The sequence below is a fragment of the Pezoporus wallicus genome, unplaced genomic scaffold (genome assembly GCF_028554395.1).
Source record: "Pezoporus wallicus isolate ANWC-B61680 ecotype Strahan unplaced genomic scaffold, APGP_CSIRO_Pwel_v1 contig_5485, whole genome shotgun sequence".
NCBI classification, from domain to species: Eukaryota; Metazoa; Chordata; class Aves; order Psittaciformes; family Psittacidae; genus Pezoporus; species Pezoporus wallicus.
The window spans coordinates 6,186,773-6,200,823 of NW_026641550.1; the positions used below are offsets into that span (position 1 = coordinate 6,186,773).

General features: G+C 44.6%; 1 protein-coding gene across 3 annotated transcripts in view; it reads left to right on the forward strand.

Moving 5' to 3' along the window:
- GMPR (guanosine monophosphate reductase) overlaps positions 1–11,507 on the forward strand; it is a 37,485-nt gene extending 25,978 nt beyond the window's left edge. For 2 of the 3 annotated variants that reach the window (XM_057424429.1, XM_057424431.1), the window contains exons 8-9: positions 2,170–2,329; positions 11,108–11,507. In XM_057424429.1, coding sequence (XP_057280412.1) covers positions 2,170–2,329; positions 11,108–11,288 — 341 coding nt within the window. In that variant the 3' untranslated portion in view covers positions 11,289–11,507. Of the gene's footprint in view, positions 1–2,169; positions 2,330–11,088 lie in introns of all 3 variants that reach the window. The other variant, XM_057424430.1, reaches the window with a different exon arrangement.
- The last annotated feature ends 2,544 nt before the right edge of the window (positions 11,508–14,051 follow it).

A 14,051-nucleotide genomic window follows, 5' to 3' on the forward strand; every position in this document is an offset into this window, starting at 1 on the left:
AGTCAAATGAGTTTCAATCCTGTAATTCAAGCTTACTTGCTTTTGTCCCAAAATATGCAGTCAAAAGAAAAATAATAGATACTGAAGTGCACAGGAACAAAAATTCTGTGATTCTGAAGTGTAGATTTCATGTGGCTGTTTTGCATTAATAATTTGGAGGCTGTGAGACCCACAGCCAGAGACAGGATTATGACTGGAGGTCAGGGGATAGTATGAACAAGGCAAAGAGTCCAGAGTGTCCTTTGGCAGGCCTTTGACTTGTTTTAAATGCCCTCTTTGAAAACTTGGCCCCAGATCCATCCCTTCTTCCTCATGTTGTTTTCTTCTACCCCTGAAGAAGACATCAACTAGATTTCCCAGGGTACTTATTTTTTTGCAAAGGTAAAGCAAGATTGTGCCAGGTAACAACAGGAGCTCCCTACCAGTAATTGAGAATGTCTTAAACGATGAGCATTCCCTTCGTTTTTGGCAGGTTAATAGTAGTATCAGATGTGAGTCAAACTGAGGCTGTAAAACTCAGCCATCTGAAACGAGAGAGCTCAGGAAAAATCTGCCAGGTAGTTGGCATGATTGGACACCTGAATGGGTGCCTGGCTATAAATACTGCTTGTGATGTGCTCAGCAGTTTTGCACCAGCCTCATTTTTAATATTGCTTTACCATGGACATACTGTTCCTTTCAAACAACGACCAGGCAAAGGGAGGTGAAGTCAGCAGAGCAGCTGGGTGCTCTGCCCCCAGGCATTGCTGCTAGGTCTGCTCTTTGGCAAAGAGGCGGAGGGAGGGAACTGGCACACTACACGGTTGTCATGTACTCCAAGATCAAAATTTTCCCAAATTCAGGTTTTTCTACAGAGCTTTTAAACAGATGGCAGAAGGAGAGCAGAGTCGATAATGATCTCACTCTTCAGATTTCAAGGCCCAGTGCTATTGTTTGGATAGTGAGAGAGATCAGAGCCTAATGCTAGACTTACCTAGACTGGGATCTCCGCAGAGTTCAGATATGTTCATAATGGGGTGGGGTTAGTTCAGGCTCATCTGCTTTCTATGATGGTAGGTTCATAGCCATGTTCTTTCGCCAGTTCTGGGAAGAAGCTGAGCAGAGGGGAGGCCTGTTCTGACACAAACACATTGAAGAAGCAGAGTCTGAACAGGAAAATGCTTTGTTTTAGGGATGGGTCACCGCAGGCTCATAAAAGAGCAAAAGCTAAACTTTTCCAAGCAAGACTAGATATGCCATATTATCACAGAAGGAGCTGCTGGTGGAGTAGTTCCAGCCCAGCTGGAAATATTGGAAATCACAGTAGAAAATCAAGAGTGATTCCAAAAAACTTCTTCCTGATCTTACTCCCAGTGGAACTGATTTCATGATCTGCAAAGCTGGGGAGATGGACAGACTGAACAGGCACAACTGAGTATTCAGTTTTGTTATTCTGTATCTGGAACATATTTAGGATTTGTATCTATGGGTTAGAACTCCTGTGTGGTGTGTGCTGAAAACCACAGAACCCAGGGGTGGTACTCCTTGCCCAGATGTTTTTAAAGAACAGGAACCAAATGCAGACCCATCCAGATCTTTTTCATACGAGATCATCCAGACATACACTGAACATGACTGATGGACTTGAAAAACCCATAATTTAATTTAAAAATCTGGTTTATGTTGGAAGGAGTACATTACATTCATGAATACGCCTTCTTTCAGAGTACATTCCCACACATAGCTTGTACCCTAGAAAGCTCTTGAAGCAGGAGCTGGTGTCTTCTCTATACAGCACTGAGCTCAACAGGTCACACCTCTCTGATTAGAACTTCTGGGTACCTCAGTCATAGTTATAGTTAATAAGAAACTGTGCTCAGATACTGATGAAGTAAAGGGTTAAAACTGAGTTTGAAAATAAAGAGTGTGTGGTGGAGTAGAACAAGCTGTATCTTTGTCATCACAACAGAAAAGGATTCTTTCTATTTAAAATACCAGAGAAATACAATTCATCATGTGTCAGTTCTTCAGTAAAGCATTTCTTCCAAGTTCTCTGTGTATATTACCGGAGGGGACTCTCTGTACCAAACTATTCAGGGCTATTGTTTTTGGAGGCCACTGTGTGCTTGCTTTGTCTTTCATCCTCTTCTCCCTTCTCTGCTTTCTTATGTGTCACTTTGCTGATCACAGGAGCCGGTGCTGATTTTGTCATGCTTGGAGGAATGTTTGCAGGCCATGATCAGTGTGCTGGAGAGATTATAGAAAAGAATGGCAAGAAGGTGAAACTCTTCTATGGAATGAGCTCTGATACAGCCATGAAGAAGCATTCAGGAGGGGTTGCTGAATACAGGTATGAATTCCACACAAGAGCAATTCCACTGAACCACTGTCCAGTCACTTCTGGTGCAGAAGTGTGCAAAGGGCATCTGTTGGAAACAGGCCCATGCCTCTTCCTCTTTAGGAAGATGTTACTAACACAGCAGCAGATCTGAGAGAAGTTAAGACATCAGGGGGGAGACAGGGAGAAGAAACTTGGGGTGGTTATCTTGAGAGCAGCTGCATTCACTCAGCTGTAGTCAGTGCAGTGTGCTGTCACTGCAGCAGTAACCACGTGGTCTTAGGAAGTCATTAGGCAGTGCTCTGACTTACGGGTCTCTCAGGATATGTATATGGAACATGGCATACCAGGCTGCAGTTTCTGTCTCTCTGCTTGTTCAGGTGGGTTGTCCTGTTGGTGTAAGGGTTCCTGGCTGGCCCACGTGCTCCCTTCTGTTTGCAAAAAGTGGGTGCATGGTGAATCAGCTGGGGTTTCACCAGTATAGAGTTGAGTTACAACTGTAACACTAATGAGGGTCCAGGACCTCCAAAGCACTCTCAGTGACAGGCAGTAGTGGTTAGGCAGTTTTCTTAGGCAGCAGAATCCTGCTGTATAGTTTTCCCACCCCTTTTTGGTCCACAGAGCACCAGAGTAACCCCAAATCAGGCAGCATTCAGGAACCTGGGTTTTGAGCTAAAATCCTTAGGGGAGAGGAAAAGAAGACAGACTTTGCAAAGGAGTCTCTTGTCCGTTGCTATTTTAGTCTGGAAAGTGCTGAGAATTTTGACTTTGAAAAAATGGATTACTCCAGAAAACCTCTTATGAGTGGCAGGTATAGTTACTGCCCTTAGACAGCATGGTTCTTGAGTACTTCGTTAGAGAATGTTTCACGTTTTACTGGTTTATTGAAGGGTCCCTTTTGATTCTTCTCCTCTTTTGGGGTAGATTCAGCCTCTGGTCCCATCTGGTAAACTGCTATTTGTAAGAGTTTCAGAAAGAGTGGCCTTACCTACTGTTGCCGACATTCAGGATTGATGGGTTTTGTTGGCCTTGTATACTACAACTGCTCCAGCATGTGGGCTTTCCCCAGTGTGTCCAGCTGCTACTACGGGCAAGACTTGCGGCACTGTGAAGGTGACAGTATAGAATGTAAAGCAGAATGGGATCCACAAACTAAAATGGAATTCACACTTTGGCACAGAGACATGCTTACAGGACCATGACAATCTTGGACATCATGCTAGATAGAAAGCATCTTTGATCCAACCTCCTGTCCTCATCCCCAGTGATGTTTTTTTTTGTCTGCCACTTCTGAAAAGCTAAAATGCACCATAAAAAATGTGCACTAGTTCACTTAGCACTTCACAAAGTGGTAAGACTCAGCCTACTTTAGAGCATTTACACCTGTCTCCTTTGGCCTACTGAAATCATAGAATCATACAATAGTTTGGGTTGGAAGGGATATTTAAAGGTCATCTAGTCCAATCTCCTTGCAGTGACCGGGGACATCTTCAAGTAGATCAGGTTGCTCAGAGCCCCATCCACCTGACCTTGAATGTTTCCAGGGGTGGGACACCTACAACATCCCTAGGCAACCTGTTCCAGTTGTAAAAGCAATTCACTATAAAAAATTTCTTGTATCTAGTCTGCATCTACTCTCTTTTAGTTTAGAACCATTACCCCTTGTCCTTTTGCAACAGGCCCTGCTAAAAAGTTTGTCCCTGTCTTTCTTATAATAAGATAATATTTAAATATTTAAATATTGAATATTAAAAGGCCATAATAAGGTCTCTCAGAGCCTTCTCTTTTCCAGGCTGAACAACCCCAACTTTCTCAGCCTTTCTTCACAGGAGAGGTGCTCCAGCCCTCTAATAATCTTTGTGTCCCTTACCTAGACTTGCTCCAACAGGTCCATGTCTTTCCTGTGCCAAAGGCCCCAGAGCTGAACACAGTACTCCAGGTGGGGTCTCACAAGAGCAGAGTAGAGGGGCAGAATTGCCTCCCTTGACCTGCTTGTCACGCTCCTTTTGATGCAGCCCAGGATACAGCTGTCAGATTTTTAAAGACAGATTTTTCTGCATCTAATAGGATGAGAAAGCGACAGGGATGCCTTTATCTTCTGCCTGAGGAGGATGTACATGTCTTTGTTGAGTGGAGTGTATGCTTCCTACTTTACCTGAGCCCATGTACCTCTTTCTGGGGCTCAGGTCAGAAGCTAGTGTGTAATCTGCAAGGGATTTTATTTTTTATTTTATTAAATCTCATATGAGGCTCTACCAGTTAAAAGCACTGCTGTATGCAGGATATCTGGCTACATTGAGGACAACCAGTGAATTGCTTAGGGGAGCAAACCATGTGACTGGTTTTCCACATGGCTGACCTGCAGGGCTTTTTTGGCACTGTGTGATTTTGCTTTCAAGCACAACTATTTATTTGCAGAAGAAAGAGCTGCACAAGCATCCATCTGCATCCGAGATAAGCTGAAATGATTTACCAGAAAGATGCGCGCCATACCTCTAAGCTTTGATTCACTCTGGGTGCATATGAAGTTCCCAGAAGCAGTGTACAGCCTGGGGGCTTTTTTTGTCCCTCAGCAAGTCTGCTTGTCATAAAAGCCACCGAACAAATGGTCTGAGTGGACAGCACTAGTAATTATCTCATAATTTAAAAGGGGCAACTGCCAGTTACACAGCTGTGCTGGTAATGTTTTATCTGAACTACGATAACTTACTGTCCTTTGCTACCATGTACTTGTGTCAGCTTGAGTGTGGGAAAGGCTTGATGCTGGTCAGGCATGTAGTTAATGGCAGCTCCCTGAGACATCACAGAGCAGCCCAAGCACACCGTGGATCTCAGTGCACCTTAGTAATTTAGGGCCTGGCCAACACAGAGCTGGTGAAAGTTGCAGGAAGATTTTGAGAGCGCTTGCTGTATCAGTGGGCCAAAGGACTAAGGCATCTGTTAAATTCTGTTCCACTTAGTTAAGTGTGCATGTGATCTGGCAACAAAATCTATTGCCAGCATGAGAATTAATTGACACTGGACCCCCTTAAAAATTGAATAAAGTGTAAGTAGTATGTCTTGTAGGAGTAAAGGGTGTACAGAACGGCCCTGTATTTGGCTCAGTCTAGATAGACCCTTTCAGTTCCTTATGGACAATACTACACAAATTCTGCTTGATCCATAGCTCTATTTTGATTTGCATCTTGATTTTAGAGGCCCTGGGGATCAAGTTCTAAAACCTTCTTGGCAACAAGGGAACAAAAGCATAATCTGAAATTTTTAGTTTTTGTTGAGATACTGCCTTTTTGTGCCAGTAATAGGTAATGTGTAAGGAGTCCCCTGGTCTACTTGTCCTGGTGTTGGCTCAGATAGAGTTAATCTTGTTCCTAGTAGCTGGTTTGGTGCTGTGTTTTGGCTTTAGTCTGAGCACAATGCTGGTAACACACCGATGTTTTAGTTGTTGCTAAGTAGCACTTCATCCTGATCAAGGACTTTTCAGTCTCTTGTGGTCTGCCAGTGAGGAGGGGCACAAGAAGCTGGGAGGAAGCAGAGACAGGACACCTTACCCAAACTAGCCAAAGGGGTATTCCATGCCACAGCACATTATGCCCAGTATATTAACCAGGGGAAGTCACCCAGAAGGGACCAGTCGCTGCTCGGGCAGGCTGGGTATCAGTTGGCAGGTGGTGAGCAATTGTATTGTGCATCACTTGTGTTTATTTTTTTTCCCTTTCCTGTTTTAGTTTTCTATTTTGTCCCCTTATTAGTTCTCTAATCATTATTATTAGTAGTAGTAGATGGTACTTTAGGTATTAAACTGTTCTTATCTCAACCCACGGGTTTTATATTCTTTAGATTCTCTTCCCCATCCCACCTAAGGAAGGGGAGGAAGGGGTGAGCGAGTGGCTGTGTGGTCCTGAGTTACCAGCTGGGTTTAAACCATGACATTACTGCTAACTAGAATGGATCTGGATGTTAAATCTGTAAGTCTTGGCTGTTAACTGTGAAGGACATGATTCTCATCTTCTTCACACGGCAGTCACAACACAGAGCTGGCTACGCATACCAGCCATGGTCATGGTCTTGGTCTTGGTCTTGCTTGACTTATCCCAACATGAGTGTCACTGTGGTTTAAAAATAGCAACTGTTAGTTATCCAGCAGTGTAAATGTACTTGACATTGAAGGGATGACAAGAAACAGAGCAAGGCTCTGCTTTGAATTGCTCTTATAGGAAAAATTGCAGGAAGTGTAGTCACTTACTAGTTTAGCTTACTGCAAACTTGAACCAAAACGTTTCTAAGTCAGCATTTTGAATGCTGGATACCCCAGACAGGTCAGGTCAGTGAGGCTTCTTCATATGCATTTAAAAAGCCCAGCTGTAAGTCTGTATCAGTGACCCCAATAAGCTGTTTTGTCTTTAAAAGAGCCTGTGTGCTCACCATGTTTTATTCAAGCAGTGGGGCGCTCAGTGTGCTCAGCCTCCTGCTGAATAAGACTACTTGTCACAAACTTCATCTTCTCAGAATTACATGTTTTGGCTGGAGAATCTGAGCCTCCAGCAAATAGTTAAATTGACAGGTAGTGTGAGATGGCAGTAGCAGGGAATAAAGTTGTAAGAGTAATTGTTTTTGTAATGAATATGTCAGGTTGATCCATTTAATTTTGTATGAAATCTGTCTACCCAGTTTCATTACTTTTATGTTATTTATTTATTGGTTTATTTTTACATTTTTACCTCCTTCCATGAGGAACATGGATTAGAGCTGGGAATTTCTGAAAGGCAATGATTAAGTTTTTTTTATGGGAGAAAAGAAATAAGGCAAGCAGGAGCAGAGACCACATGCAGTATTTTTCACTTAGAGCCAATTTGCTTTTGTTAACTCTTTTGAGATTTTATAGGTTTTGTGTGAATGCTGCAGTTCTACTGTGGTCACTCAGCAATTCACAGCTGCTCTTAAGCTGGGTTTTGGCATTTTATACTAACTGTAGAGTGGAATTTGGGCCATAGAGACAGAACAGCATCAGCAGCTGGCTCCTACTTACTGTCTTTTTCTGTGTCCCAGATGATAGCCTGGAAGACTTGCCCTCAGTTTCTGCCATTTCTTAAATGATCCACTCATAATGTCTCCTCATGCCAGGGCAGTCTTACCCATGTTTTGCTAGGCTGACAGAGCACCAGCACATGTGCTTCCCCTCCTTAACCCTGCCAGAATTTCCAGCCACTGTGCCAATCCCTCTGTGCCAGCAGCAGGCTTGAGCTGGCCAGGAGTTACAGACGCCCCACTGGACCTGTGTAAAAAGTCTCAAGCAAATAGTTCTCCCTTTCTACTCACCATTCAGGGGCTAATGAGAGACACAGAGTCTCTGCTGAGAGCATCAGAGCACACCTTTCCAGCTGTTTGGAGTCCCAATTGCTCTGTCTTCCCATTTCTTTTCTGAGATAAGGTTAGTTTGAGGTCATAACTCTGGGAGAGATGTCAGAGCTGCAAATCCCTCAGCTGCTCCCGTTGACTTGCTTATGCAGCTCTCTGCCAAGTGTACCAGCTTTTGTGACATCCCTTGTAATCCACTGTTGTGGTTTAACCTAGCAGGGAGCTAAACATCACACAGCTGATCACTCATCCCTCCCCAACACAGTGGGATGGAGGAAAGAGTTGACAAAAAAGAAGTAAAATTTGTGGGTTGAGATAAAGGCAGTTTAATATGACAGGGGAAAAAGGGTTATTTAAATAATACTAATACTTTTATTAATAGTGTTAATATAAACCAATATTATTAATAATCACTATTAATAATATTGTTAATATTGTTATTAATAGTAGTATTTAATTGTTGTTGTTGTAAGATATACAAAACAACTATACAGTTGCTTATCACCTGCTGACCAATGCCCAGCCAGTTCCTGAGCAGTGGTCCCCAGCCAGTTTTGCCTCAGCTTTATATGCTGAGTATGACATCATATGCTGTGGAATACTGCTTTGGTCAGTTAGGTTCAGCTGTGTTGCTGTGTCTCCTCCCAGCTTCTTGTGCACCCCCAGCCTGCTCACTGGTAGGGTGGTGTGAGGAGCAGAAAAGGCCTTGACTTATAATAAGTATTGCTTAGTAACAACTAAAACATCAATGTGTTATCAACATGATTCTCATCCTAAATCCTTCTGCACGTGGCTTCTGCTCTACCTGTTAAACCGTCTTTATCTCAACCCACAAGTTTTCTCACTTTTACTCTTCCAATTCTCTCCCCTATCCCACCAGGGGAGTGAGCGAGCGGCTGAGTGTTACAGCTGAGTGCTGGCTGGGGTTAAACCACCACAAGGTACCAATAGAGTCATGAGTTCAGTAGCTGCAGGGCTTCATTTATATCCAAAATGGGGGATGGGTTAGGGTGAAGAGTATCCACATGCAGCAGTAGGGCATTTCCCCATCTGGGGAATGAGATGACACACCAAAGAGCTTTGGCCTCTTGGGGCTTACTCCATGGTCAAACAACATTAACTAAACTCTGACCTTTTATGCTGTGCTTGCAGTTGCTTAACTCACAGCTCTAGATTTCTGTCCCACTTCCATCCTATACGCTTCCTTTTCCTTTTGGAGCATCAGTTACTCCTAGCATGTAGGGTGGGAGCATGGAGAATTTTCAACACTTCTTTACAGTTACTTTCAAGGATGAATGTAAAACTGGACACTTGACATCTTCTGTGCAGCTAATGCTTCCCCCAGTACAGTATCTGTAGGTCACTCCTTGTTCAACAGGACATCCCACCAGCTTATCAGCTGATCCTGGAGGAGCAGCAGCACCTGCCTAGCTGTTACAGATTTGTGGCTGTGATGTTAGATGTTCACCACTTTTGTAGGTTTTAGTATGCAAGGCCAAAAGTTGCATCCCACAAGCTCCAGCTTCCTAACAGCACTGTAGTCATTGCAGGGACATCTCCCAGGGGCAATGGCTGAAAGCACCCCACATTGCTGTAATTCTGCTCAGAAAAAAGGACCACCAGGTGGTCAGACTCTTGAGAGCAATGTTCTCATCCCTGCAGGTCTGTTGGACCACTCTAACTGGGGCTGCCTTTGTTTGCAATCAGCTCTCTGCTCAAAACCGTGCAACTCATGCCCCACCTGGTGCTCAAGCATGAATTAACAGGGTACACTTTTGAACTGATGGGGCATTCATGCATAAATTAATTGGACTCTCATGCATAAATTGAATGGACAGTCATGAATGAATGCAGTAAACCTAGCATTTCTTGCCTAATGCAGCGTGCAAAGCTCTTCAGATGTCAGAGTCTGGTAGGTAAAATTCACGCTGTTTTCCCCAGATCTCAGACATGCACTGTCTCTTGCACTGTGGTCTTGCAACAAGCACCCAGGAGCCCAAGCTGAACCTCCTGACTTTGACTGGACCAGGTGGGCATGGCCAAAACCCAGGCTGCAGAATGGTAGCATGACTATGTTTGTGTTGTTCTGTGGGCCAGGCCTTCTCTCCCCGCTGGCACTGGAGCTGCCTGTGAACTCCCTGAAGCACAGGCTATACAACGCACCACTGTGCCCTGTGCAGTCTGGTACATACATTTTCCATTGGCCACTTATTACAGTGTTTATTTAAGAAAGAGTCACTCATCAGATGTAGGGAGATTAATCACAATTCCTTATTCCCATGGCATACTAACACTTCTTTATTGCCTCCCTAAGGCTTTGACCTTACATTTAAACTAACAGAATGAAATATAGCCAGGCTCACACTGAAGTACCTGCACATAGCTGCTGTTGCTATTGTTAATGATTCGCAAATGGACCCTCCAAACAAGGATGTTTTTTCTTTCTTGCACTGTCCCCTAGACAACTTGTTTAAGGGAGAATTAAATAAAGCCACATTTCCAACAATGATAGAACCCTACTGCAATTTCTGCCTCCATTTTATAGGGAAGCAGGGGAGCAATCCCATCTCCTGCATTTCTGTTTGATGCCCCCCTTTCCAAGGCCTGCCTCTCCAAGGGCGCAGGTGTGCCATGCAGAACAAGCTTGCTCTAAAGCCTAGTGAGATCAGCTGGTGACTGGTGAACTCTACTGCAGGATGGATTGCTGAACATGGGGCTGGAGAAAGCTGAAGGGGAAGGAGTTACTTGCCTGGATTCTTCCATCATACACTCTTCAGATGTGTTTTTGGGAACTGTGCAGTGTGTGCTGGCATGTGCCCATACCTGACAGTATTCACAGCACTGCTATTGTTTCTGGCCTTTTTGCCTGACTCTGAGCTCTGCTAGCTCACCTTTTAGCTTCAGGGGACAGTTCTGCAGCAGGTTTCCCACTCCATCTCTGTGGGCTCTGTGGGCTGGTAAGAGACAGCCAGAGGAGTTCCATCTGTGTCAGGTCAGTGACATAAGAGAGCCCAGGAGCTGTGAAGCCTTTGTAGAGCTCTGCTGACTGAGGTAGACTTCAACATTTCTGTAAGCTGTCTGAGCTTGGCTGTTCTTTAAAGCTTGCAGCTCTCAAGGTCAAGTTTGTATTTCAGTAAACCTGGAAGCTTCACTTGCTTGTAGGCAGTTTGTGGAAGGGAGGAAGGGGCAGATCTGTCAATATACACATGGGATATTGGGGCATCTACAATATTTGTCTGCTTCTAGTTCACAGTATTGGTGGTAACGGGAGCTGAGGCATTTCAGTGCTTGAGAGCACCAAGCAGCAACAGGCAAGCAAGCAATAAAGCTGGGGGAACATTTGTAAACTGCAGTATTAAGCTCCACATTGCTCCAGTAAACACACTATTACGTTTCACATCTAGACATAAATGCAGTAACCTGTTTCTTCTCCAGAGCTTCTGAGGGCAGAACTGTGGAGGTACCATACCGAGGGGATGTGGAACTCACCATCCTGGACATCCTTGGGGGGCTGCGCTCCACCTGCACCTACGTGGGAGCTGCCAAGCTGAAGGAACTGAGCAGGAGAACGACGTTTATCCGAGTCACCCAGCAGCACAGCCAGGTCTTCTCTTAGCCCCGGACTGGGGAGCTGGAGAGAGAGTGGTGGTGGGGAGGAGCAGGAAGGGCTGCTGTTTTGTTTTGCTTTCTCTTCCTTGTTGTGTCAGTGGCAAACTCTCTCTCAGAATGGCAGTGTCATAGCCATTGGAGGGGCTATGGCTGGGATTTGGAAGGGGAAGGTTATGCTGTTAAGACAGTGCCATTGTTTCTAAATGCAATAGCCTCATCTTTTGTTGTTGTGCCTATTTTATTTTTTAGTCAGCATTTCTTCACCTGTTTTTTTCCCCCTTCTGATAAATGGCTGTTGAAACCTCAGTTAACAAGGAATTGGCTTGTACAGACATGGCTAATAGATCTGCATACATACACATTCCCTTTTTTAAGACTGACCTGCCACCTACCACCACTTGTGGCAGTGCACCCTCCAGAAATTACAGACTGGGAGAGAAAAAGACGCAAGGAATTGAGTGGAGAAACCAAAAATCCAATTTTCCTTATCTTTGTTCTGGTGAAAGAAGGGCTGTTTGTGGCATTGCTGCCAGCCTGCAGAATTTCAGAGGTGGATCAGGCTTGACTGCTGGGGACTTCTTACTGTGATGATAAACATGCCAGATCTGTCATGGCCAGTTCACAGGGCTGGTACTGTCACTTTTACCTAAATCTCCCTATTCAATGGACTTGCCTCTCCAGAGAAGCTGGCAGTGAATGCAGCTAACCTGTACTGTCTTCTCTGACCCCATCTGTGGAGATGGTTCAGGAGAAAACCTCTCAGAGCTTGCCTGCTTTTTCATGCATGCAGCCATTGAATTACCTGGGTTCTTGCTTTTATCTGCTCTCTGTGAACAGATTTTTAAGACATTGAAACTCAGCAACATCAACCTCACCAAGGGGGGGGGGGGGTGTTCTGTAGCCCTCACTGTTCCGTTGCCTATTCATAGCCATTTAGCAAAGATACATAAATGCTGTGCTGTGCATTGTGTGTGGCCAGGTGAATGCGGCCAGAGGGATCAGATTCACTTTGGTTATTTGGTACCAGTCCTTTGCAGTGCTTGACACCATGAAAAGCAAAAGAGCTTTTGGCAGAATAGCCTGACACTGATAGGCTGAGCTGAAGTTAAAGCATTTGCTCTGAAGGCAGTAATGAATGCTTAAGGCTCTGGGTAACACTTCAATAAAGTGTAATGGCCCACTAATTAATAGATAAATCACAATGAAATTTCTTTGGAAATACACATTGCATCCACATGAGTACTGTAGAAGCTCATTATGATAAATGATGTGAAAGTGAGCACCAATGAATTAATAATGCTTGGCCACTTACTTTAAAGTGCTGCTGAGATCATAATAGAGCTAATGTTACTTCAGTACTGCAGAATCTTCTTTCCCCTCCTATAGACATCTGTGGGAAGAGGCAGGCTTCCTTTGAAAAGCAAAAGAGTGATCTGCAGGAAGAGGAACTGCAAAAAGAAACTCTAGAATTAAACTCATCTGCTGGACATCTCAAAAAGCCACGCACAAGGACTGGTACAATTGACCATGCTGAGGAGCAAATCTAGGCCACAAGCTGATCCCTGGTGATTTTAGAGTGTGTTGTCCACATTAGAAAAAAGCACAGAACATCTTCTAAATAGCCTGGTATTTTAAATATCTTCCATCTAACATGCAGGCCATAAGTGTGGTATGACCCCTTCCTGGGCTTTGGATGTGGATAAGGGCCTTAGTATAAAACACAGATTTATGCTTGTGCTGCCTTTAAGGACCCTTTCTCCTGCCCACATATCATAAAGGAACCTGAAGGCAGAAGAGAAGAAGGCCCTGTGAATAAAGGACCTGATCGCTATTCTCTCCTGCCTGAAAATACCAAGTTAGGAAGATACCAGGTTTGTTTACCACAAACCCTACCGTGTGCTACATACTGCTCTCACCTGCATTAAGCCCAGAGGACAGGCAGTATTAATACTCTGCATCAGTACAGCTGCAGGAGGTCACCATTCCTTTGTTTAATGTGATATGAAGGGTAGGGTGAACACCTCTGTCAGCAGTGGGGTTAGACCATTGTGGTGCAGGCCTGACCACAGGTGTGTTTCCACGCTCGTGCCTTCATACGTGGGAAGAGCCGCAGTCTGCTGTCTTCCGCCTACTCTGGCTAGCGCTTTTCTACTTTTTTTAGCTACATTTCTAAACAAGAGTTTAAGGAATGCATATAAAAATATATATTTGTAAACATTTTTTAAAACCTCCATACGCACATTGAATGGAGCAGCTTCGTGACAGGTCTTTGGAGCCATTTCTTTTCCAAAGGGCAGGCACTGGGGACACGGGGAGACTGCCTCTCTGCAGGTGCGGCAGGCGTGGAGCCTCCCACGCAGGCAGGTTGTACATGTACATGCAGCTCTTCCTGGGGCCACTTCTGCACCCACCTGCCTTCCCCTTTCACACATACCTCCGCCTGACCAGGGACTGTAGGGAGGGATGGGGATAGGCTCCACTGAAGTTGTCCCCTGAATTCTCCAGGCTGTGAATGACATTGATGCTAAGGATAGTTACTGATAAAGCTTTGACCTGGGTTATTTGGTTTTCTGAATAGCAGCTCTTCCCATCATTTTGATAAGCAGCATGTTTTCTTTCCATTTCATTTTCTCCTTCTCACTCCAAAGTGAGTGAGGGGTAGAGAGTGGCTGCAGAAGGGCTGACGTGGTGGCATGTCTGCATCTCACCGAAGGTTATATGCAAGTTTTGTTCAGGGATAACCCTCAACCGTGTCAGTGCTCACCACTGA